The sequence below is a fragment of the Lithobates pipiens genome, unplaced genomic scaffold, assembly GCF_037356315.1.
Source record: "Lithobates pipiens isolate NorthernLeopardFrog02 unplaced genomic scaffold, aLitPip1_a1.2 Scaffold_18, whole genome shotgun sequence".
In the NCBI taxonomy this organism is placed as follows: domain Eukaryota; kingdom Metazoa; phylum Chordata; class Amphibia; order Anura; family Ranidae; genus Lithobates; species Lithobates pipiens.
Genome location: NW_027507758.1, coordinates 86,645,522 through 86,665,401, shown reverse-complemented (window position 1 = coordinate 86,665,401; position 19,880 = coordinate 86,645,522). Strand labels below are relative to the sequence as shown.

Sequence of the window (19,880 nt, the reverse complement as noted above, 5' to 3'; positions counted from 1 at the left end):
GAGTTCCCCTTAAAATCCATACCAGACCCTCAGGTCTGGTATGGATATTTAGGGGGAACCCCACGTAATTTTTTTTTTTTTTATTTGACACGGGCATCCCCTTAACCACTTAAATACCAGGCACTTAAACACCTTCCTGCCCAGACCAGATTTGAGCTTTCAGCGCTGTTGCACTTTGAATGACAATTGCGCGGTCATGCTACACTGTACCCAAATTAAATTTTTATCATTTTTTTTTCACAAATAGTGCTTTCTTTTGGTGGTATTTGATCACCTCTACGGTTTTTATTTTTTGCTAAACAAATAAAAAAATACCGAAAATTTTGAAAAAAAATGTTTTTTTTATTCAGTTTCAAAACTTTGTAAATAAGTAAGTTTTCTCCTTCACTGATGGGCACTGATGGGGCTACACTGATGGGCACTGATGGGGCTACACTGATGGGCACCAATGAAGTGGCACTGATAAGGTGGCATTGATGGACACTGATATGTGGCACTGATGGGTGGCACTGATGGGCAACACGGATGGGCACTGATAGGTGGCACAAATTGGCACTGATAGCTGGCATGGATTGGCATGGATGGGCAGTATGGATGGGTATGGATAGACGGCACAGATGGGCATTGATAGGTGGCACAGATGGGCACGGGTGGGCACTGATAGGCGGCACAGGTGGGCACTGATAGGTGGCACAGGTGGGCACTGATAGGCGGCATTGTATTATGTTATACTGTACTAATGGATGCCAATCAGTGCCAAACAATAATGCATGCCAATCAGTGATGCCCATTGTGGGCACTGATTGGCATCCAATATGGGCACTGATTGGCATCCATTGTGGGCACTGACTGGCATCCATTGTGGTCTAAGGAGGATTACCTTGTGCTGGGCATCCCTGGTGGTCTGGTGGCATCCCTGGTGGTCCAGTGTGGGTATCCTCGGGGGAGCTGCGCTGATAATCGATCAGCACAGACCCCCCCTGTCAGAGGAGCAGCCGAGCGGCTCTCCTCTACTCGCGTCTGACAGACGCGAGTGAGGAAAAGCTGATCACCGGCTTTTCCTATTTACACTGTGATCAGCCGTGATTGGACGTGGTAAAGAGTCTCCGTCGGGATCACACTGACACACCGCAACGATCGCCGCGATGCGCGCCCCCGGGGGCGTGCAGCGGCTCAAAATCCTGATCACGTCATATGACGTCCGGTCAGGATTTTGAAACCACTATGCCGCCGTGTATCTGCTATAGGGCGGGTGGCAAGTGGTTAATATCCATACCAGACCTGAAGGGCCTGGTAATAGAATTTGGGGGAACCCCACGCTTTTTTTTATTTTTTATCAATGACTTCTCTGTATTATGGGGAGCCAACAATTCCTTATAGCCGCGAGGGATTTTAAAAGACTTTTTTTTCTGCAGAAATGGCACTTTGTGCAGGGACAGTTCTAAGCACAGGAAACATGCATCTCTTTACAGGCATACTATACACACACCCCAGGTATGAAATTTAAAGGAATATTACACTTTTATTGTTTCACTTTAAGCATTATTAAAATCAGTGCTCCCGAAAAAATGACAGTTTTTAAAACTTTTTTTTGCATTGATCCATGTCCTCTGGGGCAGGACCCAGGTCCCCAAACACTTTTTAGGACAATAACTTGCATATTAGCCTTTAAAATTATCACTTTAGATTTTGAACGTTCGAGTCCCATAGACTTTAATAGGGTTCTAAAGTTCACAGGAAGTTTAGGTCTGTTCGCAGGTTCTGGTGCAATGGTGAGAAAAGACTAAAGCAGTCAAAAAGCCCTCCCGTTAATTGCACCATAGTTATGTTTTCCTAAGACAGAAGATATTCAAGTGGTTGTAAACCTTTACAGACCACTTTGACCTACAGGTAAGCCTAGATTAAGGCTTACCTGCAGGTTCAAGAAATATCTCCTAAACCTGCACGGTTTAGGAGATATTTGAAAATGACAAGCAGCGCTGTCTGCGCCGCCTGCGTCATAGACAGCGGCGCGCAGGCACACTAAGCATTCCGCTGCTAATGGCAATCATGCGCGGGGGTGACGTCATCGCGGCTCTGGCCAGTCACAGCGCTGGAGCCACGATACCCATAAGTCACTCATGGTGGCGTTGGAGGACGATGAGGGTCACTTCAGGGGCTTCCATCTCAGGTAAGTTATTCATAATGAGCTAGTATGCTATGCATACTAGCTCATTATGCCTTTGCCTTGCAGGGTCTATTTTTATTTTTATTAAGGCTTTACTTCCTCTTTCATGTCTCATTCTATCATATATCCTAAAAATAAGAGAATTATTCAGTTTCAGGACCGTGGCTCTTGAAGACAGCAATGGTGATCACAGCACTAAAATGAAAACAAACAAATACTATTATACCTTGAGCAGGAAGGTTATCTTGTACGTACTGCTTCACCTCGGCAACCTCCTTGTCACTGGTGACATCCAGCCTGATCACCCTCATCTTCCCAGAGGAGGAATAATTTAATAGAGACTGAGCCCCTTCTCCTTCCGGGAAGAGGCAGGTAGCAAAGACGGTGAAGCCCATATCAAGTAACCTACGAGCGAGTTGATTCCCAAAGCCTGAATCACAGCCAGTGATGAGAACTGCTCGTTCTTCAGGGTCCAAGAAAACGCGATTCCGTCTTCGTCTTGCAAAGATTACAATGCTCAGCAGAAGTATCAATATAGTAATGTACATTGTTGTCCAAGCAGCCGAACAGCTAGGGTTTGGGAATGTATCTGCTGGCTTAAGAAATGTGCCTAACAAAGCTAAGCTTTGCTGATTGCAGAAGGGTATTGTAACACAATACTGAACACATCCCTCTTTAATTAGAGGGATACACCCAGCTCACTCCTCCTATGGGAGGACAAGACAGAGAAACATTACTTGTCACCATAGCTCCCAACTGTCCCTGGTTTTGAGGGACTGTCCCAGATTTGGAACAAAGTCCCTCTTTCCTCCTCATTTGTCCCTCATTTTAGTATGATATATATAGTTGTATATAAAATGCACATTTTATCTTTCAAAAGTGTTTCCCAGTGATTATTATTATGTTATTATTACTAAACAGGATTTATATACCGTCAACAGTTTACACAGCGCTTTACAACATTAGGGCAGACAGTACAATTACAATACAATTCAATACAGGAGGAATCAGAGAGCCCTGCTCGTTGGAGCTTACAATATAGGATTATTAGTGGGGGATGGGGCATGAAGCATGAAATGTCCCCGTCCCCACCACGTATGGGATCATTAAATGACAAACAAATTGGTTGTAAAGTTTTATTATATATAATAAAAAAATAATAATAATTTTATACTTACCTGAGATTGGTCAATATTCTGTACAGTTACAGTAACGGTCCTATACTCGAGCAGGGCAGCCTATAAATGAAAGGGGATACGTCAGTTTAACTGACAGAAGACATCTAAGCAGCTTGTCCCACCCTACCCTCCCTGTCGTGGCCCCACTTATGAGGTGCTGTTGTTTTATGTATTTGATTTAATTTCTTAAATGGTTGAAAATGACTTTGTTCTTGAAGCTTCCTGTTGCATTATGCAAAGGGGGATATGTTTATTAAAGTGGGGTACCCCCTAAAAAAAAAAAATTAAAAGTCAGCAGCTACAAATACTGCAGCTGCTGGCTTTTAATAATCGGACACTTACCTGCCCCAGGGTCCAGCGATGCGGGGGAACGAAGCCCCCCTCTCTCTCCCCGCTCCGCTCGCGGTGCCGTCATGCATACTGCGGGCACCCGGCTGTGGCTTCACAGCCGGGCACCCACTGCGCATGCGCGAGCGGCGCAGGGTGCCGTGATACGCCGTACAGTCACCTGGGACACATGACAGGTCCCAGGTGAATGTGCGGCGCGAGGGGAAGTGATGTCACCAGCCCGGGCAATGAAGAAGGCAGATTACGAGGGACCCCCTAGCAACCGGTATTTAGAGGTGAGTAAAAAAAATTTTTTTTGCCAATTTTTTTTTTTTTTTTTTACGAATTTTAAGCAGCTTTTAATTTTTTGGTGGCAACACCACTTTAACTGGAGTTAAAAGGTCGAGCTTTTATATCTGAGTTATAAAATATATAAACATAATTTGTGAAAAAAAAACTACATATATTTGGTAGTATTGTTTTGAATAGTAAATTATATATTTATTTAGTCTATTTTATTAAATTCAATGTTCTGTGATCCCAAAACATTTCATCCACTTTCTAAATGGTTGCATTTGTAAATTTCAAAAGCCAATATAAAGGAATGGTAGTGGTAAAAAAAATGCATTAATAAAAACAAACATTTGTGTGCAGCAGCAGCCCCCCATCCTCCCTAATACTTACCTGAGCCCCTCTCTCAATCCAGGGGTGTCCCCAAGAGCCTTGCCTCTCCAGGGACTCACACCCCTGATTGACTCTTGGCAGCAGTGGGAGCCATTGGGTGGGAGCCACTGCTGTCAATCACAGTCAATGAGCCAATCAGGAGGGGGAGGAGGCAGGGTTGAGCCGCAGGTCCGTGTGTGAATAGGCACAGAGAACCATGCGGTCGGGAGTGCGTCTGCTTGGATGCCCCCAGTGCAAGTCGCTTGCTGTGGGGGCAACCGTCAGGAAGGAGGAGCCAGGAGCACTGGCGTGGGACCCGAGAAGAGGAGGATCTGGGCTGCTCTGTGCAAAACCCCAAAACAGAGCAGGTAAGTATGACATGTTTGTTACTTAAAAAAACAAAAAAAAAAGGTTTTAAAGTGTTACTAAAACCAGGACCCTACATTCACTATATCTGGTCTCCCACAGTATACAGAACATGGAAATGAAATTATTTTAGTAAATATAAACTGCTAAATACCTTTTCTCATCAGTAGTATATAGCAGTCTTGTGACTTCTGTCAGTGCCTGGTTAAAGTTTATAGGAGGAGTTTTCATTCTCGATTGACTGTCCTATTAGAATGAATGAGCCCTGACACTCTGTCTGGACAGTGTTGATTGGTCCTGTGCTGATCACATGCACTCTCCCAAGAAAAAAAACGCCTCTAGCAATACACACCAAACTGAGTGTGTGCAGCCTGACTCCAGTAACTCTGTCTTGTCTGAATAGGTTTTGGGGGCAAAACAAAAAGAGGAGGATCTGTGCATACAGGATCAAACAGCCTTTTTACACAATGCAGAGGATTAGGTTCCACAGTGAGTATAACAAGCATGATTTAGAGCTCTTTTACACTGACAGCAAAGCCACATTAAAAAAAGAAAGAAAAGGAAGAAAAAAAGAAAAAGGGGGGTTGGTGTTTAGGTGTGATAAGGAAAGAGATGGATGGGAGTCAGCTGCAGTAGCGAAAGCATTGGGGGAAGGCACTGTGGTTGGAATGACCTCAGGCGTGTTTAAGTTTAGTCCAAATCCTCGTTAGTGAGCCAGCCAAGAAGCCATGAAGCTGGAACCTATACGCGGCCAATCATCTTCAACCCGGCAATTTCCCACCCCACAGCTGCATGCAATCAAGGGCAGCGCATACGTGCTGCTGGAGGTCAGGGAGTGCTTTGGTTACTTATGATTGGCCCAGTACAGTGACGGCTTCCTGGCAGGCTCACTGAGGTGGGTTCTGACTGGGATCCAAACACGACCGAGCTCATCCCTAGTGGGGATGTTTCAGGCATGGTGGTGAAAAGGGGAGTGCAAACATATTGATTGGGGGGGGGGGGGTAGGTAAGCTTGCTGGTGCAGCGGTGGTGAGGACAGTGGTTGTGGGCATGGTGGCATGTAGTGCCTCTGCAAAAATCTGTCAGCTGTAACTCCGGATGCAGTCCTCCAAGCCAGCAACAGATGTAAGGTTAGGTTAGGTTGAGCTGAGCGTAGGGTTGCCACCTCATCCCTTTAAACAAAAACGCATATGAATTACACAGGTTCTGAGGCCAATTTAATGATTAGCCACAGAACCTGTATAATTACCGTATTTATCGGCGTATAACACGCACTTTTTCCCCCTTAAAGTCAGGGGGAAATCGTGGGTGCGTGTTATGCGCCGATCCCTAGAGGCGATTCAGTTCGCATTGTGCGCTATACAAATATTTCATTCATTCATTCATTGCGAGCTCTTCTGCCTGTCTCGCCAGCTCTCGGCTATTTTCGGGCACTCGGTGGCTTTCGGAAGCCACCGAAAACGACCGAGAGCTACTGAGCGCCGCCGAGATACACAGGACATCCGCTGTGTATCTCGGCGGCGCCATTTTTAAATGGAAAGCCTGCAAAAGAAACTGACAAGGCTGCAATGGAAGGCTGCAAATGACTGGAAAGGCTGCAAATGACATGTAAGGCTGCAATGGAAGGCTGCTAATGACATGCAAGGCTGCAAATGACTGACAAGGCTGCAATGATTGGCATTTAAATGTAATTTTTTTTTTCCTTAAACTTCCCTTCATAAAGTTTTTTTTCTTTAAAATTTCCTCCTAAACTTGGAGTGCGTGTTATACGCCGATAAATATGGTAATATGTGTTTGGGTTTAAAGGGATCAGATGGCAACCCTAGCTGAGGGGGGTTTGGTTGTTGGTGTGAGCTGCCAGGCCAGAGATTATATTACCTTTGTAAGCCCCAGCAGAACCCAGGAGGTATGAGGGTGATGTGAGACGACGGGGCAAGAAATTAGAAGATCATGTTCCACTGCCACACAGATCCACGTGCTGAAGGGACCAGTCTGGATGTGCTGATTGTACAGATCTACCATCAATGACGTAGTGCAAGAGCCTGCCTGGTTTGATAAGAATAAAATTGATTGTTTAGGCTTCTACTCCTATTACATAGTTATGGTAAATCAAAAGGTGGCTGTATAGGGATTGTACAAGCGGGTTATGTAGTATATGGTCAGCTTTAGGCTGTTGTGGATGGTGCTGGTCACAACACAAAGTTATTACCTTCCAGCCACTACTGTGCGTGCACCAGGTGATGGCACCATATTGGCTTAACCCAAGAACTCTATACTGACTCAGAGTGGACTGGCTGTCAGAATACAATAGCAAGCAGGGGAGACAGCTGCAGGTGCCAGCTGTCAGAATATAATAGCCTGCAGGGGAGATTTGCCCATTCATGCTGTTTAGAGTGGATGGAGGAATGCAAGTTTAAATCTATGCATGTATGCCCAGCTTAACTCAGACATCCCAAGCCTCCTGTGAGCTGCGGGAGTCTCCGCATTTGGCTGCAGGCTCCTGGACACCCGTGAGCGCAGGGCGATCTCCTGGCTGACTCGGCCACAGACAGACAGGAGCATCCCAAGCAACCAAATGGAGTACGGCTTTGTCTGTGGCTAAGTGGCAGGTGGCTATACGGCGCTGTGAGCTGGGGATGGGGGGGGGGGGCTGCTGCATTATTACTTTTATTGAGGGTCGGCGGCCCGAAGCGTCACCTCCATGAAATTAGTTTCAAACCTCCCTGAAATGAGTCTGTGTAGACTGGGATGTCTGGTAACTGGGAAACTAAAGCTCCATGTTACTTCTTTAAGCCTTCCTTACCATAAGGAGAGGTCAGGACGCAGTCATCTATTGTTTACATTGTTCTGCAAATATGAAATGTCTGATATACTGATGCAAATTCCTCATACTGACTTATGCGTAATAGGTATGTAGGAACAACTAGTCTACATACTTCTTCTGGGTCACTGGATCATTAATATTTAAACACAAAAAAAGGAAAGAACAGGATAATAAACACCAAACAGCTACCACTAAAAAATATCATTTATTCTGTATTCATCAAAAGAAAGTAGCATCGCAATTCCGGCACCCCACACATATGAGGGCTACCCATATACCCCAGAGTACCCCCCCACACCCGACCCCTGAAGATGGGCTGTTCCCTAGAGGGAGCTGGGGCACCCCCCACCCCCATTGTGGTTTGATTGACTGAAGGAGTGGAAACTGTTTCCTTTGCAAACACTGAATACCCGATCAAGTGTAAAATGCAGGTATAAACACGTGATTTTTATACTTGCATGTAAAGTGAACACAGCTTCTCTTTATTTACTAAGCTTTTTTTTTTTTCAGTGTAGCACGGCACCCTAAGGGACTGCTTGGATTTACCCGCTCATCTGCATTGCCATGACATGATGAACATTCCAACCCACCTGACACAATGGGTTCAGAGAGCGCCTACTCAGCAAAGGAATTCCTCTAAATAACACAAGCCAAGATATTTGTAGGTAAACAGTCATTTATATACACACACACATACAGTGGAATGCTGCTTGCACCTGAAAGGATAAATCAAGATTAAGTGGTATACTGACAGATTTCTAAAAGTGAACCCTCGGCCAGCCTATAAATCTTTAACCCTAATGGGGGGTCGGACTCAATGGAAATGGTATAAGGACCCTTGTAGCAATAATGACAGCAATGTCCCCGTTGCAGATCTGATGGTCTTCACTGGCAGTAGGAGCTCATTATCTTTATCCACTAAGGGGTAGTAGCAAGCAATAAGGTTTATTAGAATGGTAGAAGCTAAATGTGTCAATGCACAGTGTTCTGTAAATTATTCCCAGGTTAAAGATGTCTGTGCAAAGGGTCCCAGTGAAACCGTAAGAAAAGGATTTGTAAAGGTGGGCGATTGCCCTCTCCCCAATGACCAGGCCGATTTGATGCCTTCCGTTAAAAGCAGGAGTTTAGTTAGCACACATTTGCAAACGCATGTGAAAGCTGCAAGGCCTCATCACCACACCCTCTGTTGCTTGCAGTCCTGAAGGCCAGTTATAGGTGTGGGCAATGGCCAGTTTTTACCCCCGACGATCGTTCTGTACACAGACAGAATGGTTGGTCAGTCTATGTAAACAAGGCAGATCGCTGTTCTGTCTGTGGAAGACATTGATCCTTTGTTCCTGCAAAGCGGAGACAGGGATCTATGCCTTCCCTTAGTAAATGCACATCCCCCACAGTGAGAAAACACTTGAGGGAGCTGATCTGTTCGGTCACTGCTGGGAGGGGAAGCTGATCTGTTCGGTCACTGCTCGGAGGGGGGGGGGGGCTGATCTGTTCGGACACTGCTCCGAGGGAGGAGCTGATCTGTTCGGACACTGCTCCGAGGGGGGAGCTGATCTGTTCAGACACTGCTCCGAGGGGGGAGCTGATCTGTTCAGACACTGCTCCGAGGGGGGAGCTGATCTGTTCAGACACTGCTCCGAGGGGGGAGCTGATCTGTTCAGACACTGCTCCGAGGGGGGAGCTGATCTGTTCAGACACTGCTCCGAGGGGGGAGCTGATCTGTTCGGACACTGCTCCGAGGGGGGAGCTGATCTGTTCGGACACTGCTCCGAGGGGGGAGCTGATCTGTTCGGGCACTGCTCCGAGGGGGGAGCTGATCTGTTTGGACACTGCTCCAAGGGGAGGTGGGGGCAGATCTATTCAGTCACTGCTGGGAGGGGAAGCTGATCTGTCCAGACACTGCTGGGAAAGAGGAGCTAAGCTGTCCAGACACTGCTGGGAAAGAGGAGCTAAGCTGTTCAGTCACTGCTGGAAGGGGGCGCTGTTCTGTTAAGTCACTGCTGGGAGGGGAGCTGTCCTGGTGGAGCTGATCTATTCAATCACCGCTGGGTGGGAGAGCTGAGCTGTTGAGTCACTGTTGGGAGGAGGAGCTGAACTACTGAGTTAATGCTGGGAGGGGCTAGGGGCTTGGAAATCAATGCTGGGAGAAGGAGCTGAGCTGCTATTTCAATGTTTGGAGGGGGCTCTGAGTAGTCACTGTTGGGAGGGGGGAGCTGATCTGTTCAGTCACTACTAGGAGTGGGAGCTGTTCTGTTCAGACACTGCTGGGAGGGGGAGCTGATCTGTTCAGACACTACTGGGAGGGAGGAACTGATCTGTTCAGTCAATGCTCGGAGAGATGAACTGATCTGTTAAGTCAATGCTGGGAGGGGGAGCTAAGCTGTTTAGACACTGCTGGGAGGGAGGGAGCTGAGCTGTTAAGTCACTGCCAAGAGGGGGAGCTGTCCTGGTGGAGTGGATCTGCTGGGTGAGAGAACTGAGCTGTTGAGTCACTATTGGGAGCAGGAGCTGAACTATTGAGTTAATGTTGGGAGGGGCTTGGAGGTCACTCCTGGGAGGAGGAGCTGAGCTGCTATTTCACTGTTTGGAGGGGGCTCTGAGTAGTCACTGCTGGGAGAAGGAGCTAATGCACTAGTCACTGCAGATGATGGGAAGCAGAAGGTCCTGAGCTTCTCTGCTGCTTCTGGGAAAGTGGAGCTGAGTTGCTGATTATTGCAGGGAAGCGGTGCAGGGTGAGCTGAGGTGTCACTGCTGGGAGGAGGAGCTGAGCTGCTAAATCATTGCAGAAAGGTGGGAACTGAGTTTCTATGATGGAAAGACAGAACGGGGAAAACCCAGCAGCTAGATCACTGCTGGGAGAGGGGAGCAGAGCTTCTGAATCGCTGCTGGGAAAGGGGAACTAAGCTCTTGGGTCACTACAGGGAGGACCTGCAGTGTGAGCTTAGGAGTTACTACTGAGCTGATTGAGAGGGGGATGTGAGAGCTGATATTCTCAGTCACTGCTGGGAGGGGAAGCAGAAGGTTCTGAGCTGCTGTATGACTTCTAGGAAACTGGAGCTGAGCTGCTAAATCACTGCAGGGAGGAGATGCAGTGCAGGGTGGTCTCAGGAGTCACTGTTGAGAGGGGGGAGCTGAGTTGCTAAGTCACTGCTTGAAAGGAGGAGCAGGTAGGTCAGTGCTGAGATGGTGGAGCTGAGCTACTGATCTCTGGGGAGCAAAGCTGTGGAATCACTGCAGGGAGGTAGAGCAGGGTGAGCTGAGGAGTCACTGCTGGGAGGGGGAGTTGAGCTGCCGAATAGCTGCTGGAAAGGAGGAACTGCTGGAACGCAGGCCCCAGTGGAACACAAAACCTGGAAAAGCACCGACGCGTAAAATATAGTTATTGTGTAAATTTATCAAATAAAATAAAAGTTCTTAAAAAATATTTGCAAATACATAACAATTTTATCAATAATAATAATAAAGTTTCCTTGTGCTTTCTTCTTGTTGCTTAATCACATCATCCATAAAACATGAAAGTTCCTTTGATTCTTCAGAAGGCTCCTTCAGGGATGACGCATTGTACTTCCAGGTTATTTAACCCCTTCAGCTCCGGAAGACTTACCCCCCCCCCCCTTCATGACCAGGCCATTTTTTTTAATATGCCACTTTAACTGACAATTACGCAGTCGTGCGACATTGTACCCAAATAGAACTTTACATCCTTTTTTTCCCACAAATAGAGCTTTCTTTCGGTGGTATTTGATGAACTCTGCGTTTTTTTTATTTTTTGGTCTGTAAACAAAAAAATAGACAATTTTGAAAATATATATATATATATATATATATATATATATATATATATATATATATATATATATATATATACTTTCTTCATCAATTTAGGCCAATATGTATTCTGCTACATAGTTTTGGTAAAAAAAAAAAGTCCTGTATATTCATTGGTTTGTGCAAAAGTTATATTGTCTACAAAAAAGGGGATATTTTTGTAGCTAAGTCTTGGCCTCTCCAGGCCTAATGGTGACCTCCAGAGTTAGGGACAGCTGATATCCTTCTATGTAGAGTGGGTTATGAAGCATGGTGGGTGTGATGTAAGGTAGATTAATGGGTGCCAGACACTTCTTGGATTTAATGAGATTTATTGTTTCTTGAACAGAACTTTGGGAGAGAGGTTTGGGGCCAGGACACCCTTAGGTAGTTACAATGTTAATTGTCAGACTCCAAGACTTCTATAGGAAGACAGCCATGCAGGGAAAGGCATCCAGCCGGACACCACATCTGCATGTGTAGGAATCCTATGACAACAATCTTGAACAGTTTCTAAGAAAGGTTGTAATGAACGTCTTTGCTTCTTCTACAATCGCCTATTGTAGATCTTCACTCAACTGAGCTCCCAGTCTATCACTTATGCCGCATACACGCGACCAGTCTTTTCGACAGCAAGGGTCTGGCGGAACAAATCCGCTGGATAATTTGATTGTGTGTGGGCTTCATCGGACCTTTGCTGTCTAAAGATTTGATGGACTTTAGAAATAGAGAGTTTCAAATTTTTCCGCCGGAACCAGTTCCAATCGAGAAATCCGTTCGTGTGTATGCTAGTCTGACGGACAAAAACCGACGCTAGGGCAGCTATTGGCTACTGGCTATGAACTTCCTTATTCTAGTCCGGTCGTACGTCATCACGTTAGAATCCATCGGACTTTGGTGTGATTGTGTGTGTGTGGCCAAGTCCGTTCATTCGGAAAGTCCATCGGAACTCCGCCGAAAGTCCGTCGGAGCTAGTCTGCCGGAAAGTCCGGTCGTGTGCATGCAGCATTAGAATTACTGATCCACTGCCACTGGATCTCCTGAGCTCTTCCAATCCTTTTTTTTTTTTTTTCATAAAGAATTTTATTGACGTTACATATGACAGTGCAAACATTAAGTTTCCAACAGCAAATTCCAAAACATATGAACATAACATAAGTACCAACTGATTTAGTAGTCCTGCAGGTGTTTCAGTCCCATACTCTGGGACTGAGGGGTCGTAGCGTTAGAACTGTAAAAATGAAGTGCTCTTACAAAGCGGAAAATAGTAGAAAGTATAGATGGGGGGGGGGGGGGGAGGAACAGAGAAGAACAAGGGGTAGGGAAAATCGGGGAGTGGAAAGTTGGGGGGGGGGGGGCCTAGGAGATGTCATTGTCTGTATTCATTCTCCAGCGTAGCCGCATCGCTTAAATTTATTTTCTATTACTACGTGCAACTAAGAGTATTAGTTTTAGTTTAAGCGTTATAGGATCGAAAGCGCTGGGTTGATTTAAAGTGAGTCCAACATGCCCATGTGGTTGTAAATTTTCGAATACGCTCTTGAGAGATGTGAACTAGCTCTTCCATTTCTTCTATTCTGGAGATCCTCAAGAACCACTCCCGAATCGTCTGAGCGTGCGCCGATTGCCAGTGTACCGGAATGCACAGTCCTGCCACGTTTACCATATGCATGGCCAGGGACTTATAGTATTCAAGTTTAGTCAAGAGTGTTTGGTCTAGGAGGTACTGTGCCAGAGAGTAGTCTAAGGCCGCGTACACACGGGCGGATTGTCTGTCCAACTTAGTCCGCTGAACAGTGTTTCAGCGGACAATCCGCTCGTGTGTGGGCTTCAGCGGACTTTTTCAGCGGACAGTCTGACGAACAAAGTCTTACGGAATTTCCGTAAGACAGTCCGTTCAAACTTGGTTTTGTCCGTCCAAACTTGGTTTCAGCGGACAGTCCGCTCGTGAGTAGGCAAGTTGGACGGACTAAGTATGGCGCATGCTCAGAAAGGGTTTACACGGCCGAAGGTTGCATTGCAGTGTATAGGACGTCGTTTTTCTAGTCCCTTCGTACGTACTGTACACGTCATCACGCATGCTTTCAGTGGACTGTCTGCTCATCGTGTGTGGTCAAGTCCGTTCATGCAAATTTTGAACGGACTGTCTGTCGGATTGTCTGCCGAACTTAGTTGGGCAGACAATCCGCCCGTGTGTACGCGGCCTAAGGTGTATGTGGTGATATGCGCAATGAGCTCATGTACCTCCCTCCAAAATGGTTGAAGGAATTCACAGTCCCACTAGATGTGGAGCATAGTTCCCTTTGCTCTTCCACACCTCCAGCATGTATCTGGAATGGAAGGGGAGAACTTGTGCAGTAGCGAGGGGGTCCTGTACCAACGAGTTTCAATTTTGTAGCAATTTTCCTGTATAGCAACATTAAGGGAGGCCTTGTGGGTGTATTCATCTATAAGGACCCAGTCCTCATCAGTGAGGGAAATCTGAAGATCAGACTCCCAGGCTACACATGCTGAATCTGGGGTGCCAGAGGGGTCATCTAAGAGTATGTTGTATATACAAGAAATCAAGTGTCTTTGAGGGGGAGATTGCATGCATAATGATTCAAAGGGCGTCAGTTGTCTTATCTATGTCTCTGTCTTCGCCTGTGAAGCAAGGAAGTATCTTATCTGCCTTTATGACCAGAAAGAAAATGAGTCAGAGAGGGACGTAGCTATTAAGTCTTCATAAGTGAGTGGGCTTAAAAAGGACATTGAGACTCCTGGTATAAAACTGGGATTTCCTCTTAGTGTAGTCAGGAGTCCCGGGATCGAGGAGAATGTCAGGTTTTTTGTCACCCGCCCAAAGGCCCAGAGAGAAGGGTGAATGAGAGGGTGTGTTACATTCTCTGGTGGCCAATGTTGGGGTAGTATCCAAGGTAAAGATCCGAGAGGGAGTCGCGTGAAAGATTTTTCTAAGATCACCCAAACTTTCCCGGCCTCATGAATATTCCAGTCCACAAGTCACATAAGATGGCATGCCAGATAGTATTTATAGAGAGGCAGACCTATACCACCCCCTCTCTTTGAACGTGTGAGTCGAGAATACTTGACGCGAGGAGGCGAGTTTTTCCATATAAACAGTGAAAAAACTCTTAAAATATTGCAGTGTTAACCCATCTGGGCCTGGGCTCTTTCCTGGTTTGTTTTAGTGTGGCCTGGAGCTCTTCTATAGAAAAATGCTGTTCAATTTCCTCAGCCTGTGCTTGGGAAAGTGGGTTTGGCCAGTATTGGGCTAGGAAGTCCCTAACTGCCTCTAATATCCTCTCGTCCTGGCCAGGGTGTTGATTTGCAGACTTTAAATTGTATGGTTTTGTGTAGTAGCATTCAAAACATTTTGCAATGTCCTCGTTACTAGCGAAGGATGTGCCATGTTGATCCCTAATCTGGTGGATTGTATTGGAGGGTCTCGAAGCTCGCACTACCCATGCCAAGAGTCTCCCAGATTTGCTGCCCTGCTCATAGAAGACTCTCTGTAGTACATAGTGCCTTCTCGTGCGCTTCCCAAGTTTGTCCAGAAGTAGGGATCGCATATGTGTGAGTTCTTGTAGGGACTGTTGTGATTGTGAGGACTTATGTGCAACTTCTAACCATTTAATTTTATCAATTAAGCTCACTATAGTCTCCTGGTGTTGCTTTTTGATTTTTGCTGCCTGAGTTATTAGTTTCCCCCGAATCACACACTTGTGAGCTTCCCACAGGGTGGTTGGTGAGATATCTGGGGAGGCATTCTCCAAGAAATATTTGCTGATTCGGGATTCTAGGCGTGTGGTAAATTCCCCATCCTTAAGTAAAGATGAATTTAGTCGCCAAGGTTTTGTCCTGGAGGCCGAGTACAGGAAAGTCAGGGTGACCGAAATGGGATGGTGGTCCGACAGAAACATTGGGTCTATTGTCATGTGAGTAAGATAGGTTAGGTCAGGTTGGGACAGAAAAAAATAGTCTATGTGGGAGTACTTTTGAAATGGAATGGAGTAAAAAGTATAGTCCTTGACCGACGGAAATAGCGTACACCAAGTACCGTGTAATGCCAGTCCCTGAAGCTGTAGTTTGATTTGGCGAAGGGCTTGATATGATAACATGGAGGTGCCTGTGGAAGTGTAAATCTCTGGGTTTAGTGGAACATTAAAGTCCCCCCCTAAAAGGACCATACCCTCCTTGAAGGAGAGTAAGAGGTTCGCTGATTTTCCTAAAAAAAAAAAAAAAAAAAAAAAAAAAAAAAGGAGACCTGATGTTCATTTGGAGAATAAATGTTTGCCAGTGTCAATGGTTTAGAAGCATATAGGCCTTTAATGAAGACAAACCTGCCTTCTGGGTCAACTAAGGAATCCGGCAGTTGGAAGGGAGCGTGCTTAGATATCAATATAGAGGCCCCATTAGTCTTTGAGGAGGGGTTTGTAGAATGCATAGCTATTTGATAGAGATTATTAGTTTAGGAATGGACTCTGAACGTAAATGGGTTTCCTGGAGCAGAATAAATTGGGCCTTCTGCTTAGTAAGGGCGGACAGGACTTGTGACCGCTTTTCCGGTACGTTTTAGGCCTTTCACGTTGAGCGACACACACTTCAATGACAGGGGACTATGGGACTCCGGATCTTTTGGCATGGCTAGATTGAGAACTAGGTATGAGCTTTTCAAAATACGTTCACTATCCCACGGCTCAGAGTGTAATGTCAAGTATTGATGCGGCTAAGCCGCCGGACGAGGGATGGGGAGAAGTGGGGGGATGGGGACTGGAGAGAGGGAGAGAAGGGGAAAAGATAGTCAGGGAAAGGGGGGGAGGGAAAATGAAAAGAAAGAGGGGAGAAGAAAAGAAAAGAGGGGGGAAGGAGGATAGAGAGAAAAGCCCCGGGGGAGAGAAACCTGTAGAGTAGAAAGAGAGAGAAGAAGACTTGTGAAAAACACAAGCTATAGGAGGAAGAAAGTTCCAGAGGTGGGGATAGCAACACTATTCCACCTTAGAGACAGTAGGCTGGATAGTGCCAAACAGTCCTAACCAATAAATTTATTGTGCATAACATTATACATAACATTGTCAGTCCTGATTATAGGATAATAACATGCTGTTGAAATCAATCAAAGAAAAAAAAAGAATATATACCAACAGAGAATATCAACACAGAACGCCAGCAACATCAGTGTGAGGCACCGTTGATGAAGGTGCCACATAGTTGTGTTAAACAGAGAGCATCGCATGACTTCTCTACCCCGGAGGATCCGCCAAAAACGGAGGCATGGCTCCAGGGAGAGGAGTAGTGACGCTAGCACTCCAGAGATCCTGGGTGACATAGAGCTAGGAGCTAAAGCCTAGCTGAAAAAAACAAAGGGGGGGGGGGGGGGGGAAGAAGGGAACCATAAAGTTTCAAGTGTTGACACGGTGGAGAGATCAGTTAAGCACCTTTGGTAATCGTTTCAGGATCCGCTGTGGGTGATTGAGGTATGACAGTTAATAGTATTCGAGGGGCACATTAGGTCCCTGGTGTGGTGTGCAGTTCTCATCTAAGGGAGGGCAAGGGTACAATAGTCGCAGGCTCGGCTCTAATTGAGCTAGTGATAGACCTGGTTAGTCACCCAGGCCTATTTGTAAGTGCATTTGAGCCAAGTTTGTGCTGTTGTCATCCTATTTGTGTTATGTTCAAATGGATTGTGGCACGCTGCCTTTTGACATAAACGCTAGCCAGCCTTCTTAATAGTCCCATTAAGAAGGCTGGCTAGCGTTTATGTCAAAAGGCAGCGTGCCACAATCCATTTGAACATAACACAAATAGGATGACAACAGCACAAACTTGGCTCAAATGCACTTACAAATAGGCAGACACGTGGAAGCTGGAAGGTGGAGGGACATCAGGCTTCAAGGCGATCCCTGCGAGGAGTTGCAGGGGGACCAGGGTTGTATTGGTCCAGGTCGTGGCGGGATGCATGAGCCCCGGGTGAAGAGGGATCAGATCTCTGACGTCTGGAGCGTTGCCTTTGTGCTTTTGGTGAGGGGTGATGAGACACTGGGCGCCATGGCTCTGTGGAAGTGGAAGGCATACCAATCCGAAAGCTCTATCAGGAGTAGATCACAAAAGACCTGAAGGTCGCCTGGTGACCGTAGGAGGGTGGTGTGGCCTCTAGCAGAGGCGGACAGGCAGAACGAAAACTTCCAACAACATTGGATGTTGCGGGATCTCAGTATATCCAACAGGGGGTGCAAGGCTCATCTGCTCTGTAAGGTAGTTTGGGAAAGATCCTAAAAATGTTTTCTCAGTGCCATTGTGTATCACCTGGCTTCTTTCCCTAGCCTTTCGCAGTATTTCTTCTTTCAGTGTAAAGTTCACTATGCAGCAAATCACGTATTGGGGGGGGGGGTTCATTGTCTCAGGGTGGAGGTCTAAGGAGCCTCTCCATCTCGATGGGGGAGTCTGCCAGGTGGCCTAGCAAGTCCTTGAACATACTGTTTGCAGCAAAGTCCCAGCCTCTATCCCCTCAGGTATTCCTCTGACTCTGACAATGTGTCTGCGGCCACGATTGTCAAGGTCCTTGACTTGACGGTGTAAATCAAAGAGATAGGAAAGTTGTGAGTCATAGGAGCGTTGCACTTGCCTTATAGCTGCAGTATGGAGCTGTGTGGTTTTCTCCACGTCCGAAAGGCGGGTAGCCACTGCCTGGATATTCATCTTAAAGGTCCAGGATAGCCGCCAACAGAGTGGTCGTGATGTTGGATGCCACTTTCTGCAGATCGGAGAGGCTTACCGAGGGACTCGCATTCCTGCCAGTCGTGTCTCTCTCCTCCGGTAGTGAGCCCGATGCGGTACTCAGGGACTGGGGTTCTGAGGCCTGTGATGCCTCTTGATTGTCGGAGTTGAGGGTTCGGAACAGTTCAGGGATGTTCCGACTTAGCTGAGTCCCGGTCTCTTTAGGTGCCCGTGATGCTGAGGCACTTCTATTCAGCTTGCGGATGGCGAAAAGGTCAAATGGTTCCCCGAAAAAGCAAATTGGGATCTTCGACGTGCAGGAGCTCTTTGCCTAAGCGGCCATCTACAGACCCAGCCAAGCCACGCTCCCTCTTCCAATCTTCTTACTCAGTATTGAGCTGGACATTTTATAGATAGGCAACTCCTATCCTCATATTGATTAGTGGTTCCAAATTAATAATACCTACTGCAGTAGGGAACAGACACAAAGGATACGCTCAGCATCTTTCCAAATAACTGTTCTGCTTTATTATGACGCAATTGAAGGTTTTTATACACATGATTACGTAGGTATCACATTAATATTACAATTGTACCTTTATGGTAACAAGGGGTGTAACATAGGCAGGCTAATTCTAATCAGGACTCGAAAGAATGCAAACATGTACTGAAATCATTATTAGTGCCATGTGCACAGTGAGGGCAGTGTGCAATACATACAAAATAGAATACAATTATATATTGTATCAATATTTTGATCACTAACCATACCTGCTATCTCACCTTTAACCTGGAACCTCTACATGCTTAGGTGGAGGTAGTCCTGGCCAAAGAGGCAAAAACTCCATTATGGAGAAAATAATAGCTGAGCAGCTTTTTTAATTACAAGATGACTTTTTATTGTGAAAAACAAATGATTTATACGACATATTTACAGAGTACTGGCTGTACACTCCTACGGCCAGAATGGCCTTCTAGCTGAATTGTTGGCTTCTGACTTAGCACATGTAAACACAAACAATTCTACATACAATGGAAGACGTACAAAAGACAAATACGACTTCAACATGGCTAAACTACTTTTCAAATCACATTATATATCTATATATATCCAGTACAATTAAAGTAATTGAATCAAAAAGTACCATAGACTGTGATTGCAAGAGGAAAACAAATCAAACACAGAGATTTCTTTAACAACCTTCAGACCGGACCATTTTGCTGGTAAATGACCAGAGGTCTTTTTACAATTTGGCACTGCGCTGCTTTAACTGGTAATTGCGCGGTCATGCAATGTTGTACCCAAACAAAATTTGCGTCCTTTTCTTCCCACAAATAGAGCTTTCTTTTGATGGTATTTGATTGCCTCTGCGATTTTTATTTTTTGCGATATAAACGTAAAAAGACCGCAAATTTTGAAAAAAAATGATATTTTCTACTTTTTGTTATTAGAAAAATCCAATAAACTCAATTTTAGTCATACATTTAGGCCAAAATGTATTCAGCCACATGTCTTTGGTAAAAAAAAAGTCAATAGTTGTATATTTATTGGTTTGCGCAAAAGTTGTCACATCTACAAACTAAGGTACGTTTTCTGGAATTTACGCAGCTTTTAGTTTACGACTGCCTATCTCATTTCTTGAGGTGCTAAAATGGCAGGGCAGTACAACCCCCCCCCCAAATGACCCCATTTTGGAAAGTAGACACCCTAAGGAAATTGATAAGTGGCATGTTGAGCCCATTGAATATTTTATTTTTTTGCCTCAAGCGATTGAATAATGACAAAAAAAAAATTTTATTTTTTTTTTTACACAAAGTTGTCACTAAATGATAT

General features: G+C 45.7%; 1 protein-coding gene across 2 annotated transcripts in view; it reads right to left on the bottom strand.

Moving 5' to 3' along the window:
• The window catches only part of LOC143987273 (17-beta-hydroxysteroid dehydrogenase type 6-like), an 87,476-nt gene extending 84,624 nt beyond the window's left edge, over positions 1-2,852 (bottom strand). Inside the window, exon 1 of one of the 2 annotated variants that reach the window (XM_077485890.1) lies at positions 2,394-2,852. In XM_077485890.1, coding sequence (XP_077342016.1) covers positions 2,394-2,715 — 322 coding nt within the window. In that variant the 5' untranslated portion in view covers positions 2,716-2,852. The remainder of the gene's footprint in view (positions 1-2,393) is intronic. The other variant, XM_077485889.1, reaches the window with a different exon arrangement.
• Between the last annotated feature and the right edge of the window lie 17,028 nt (positions 2,853-19,880).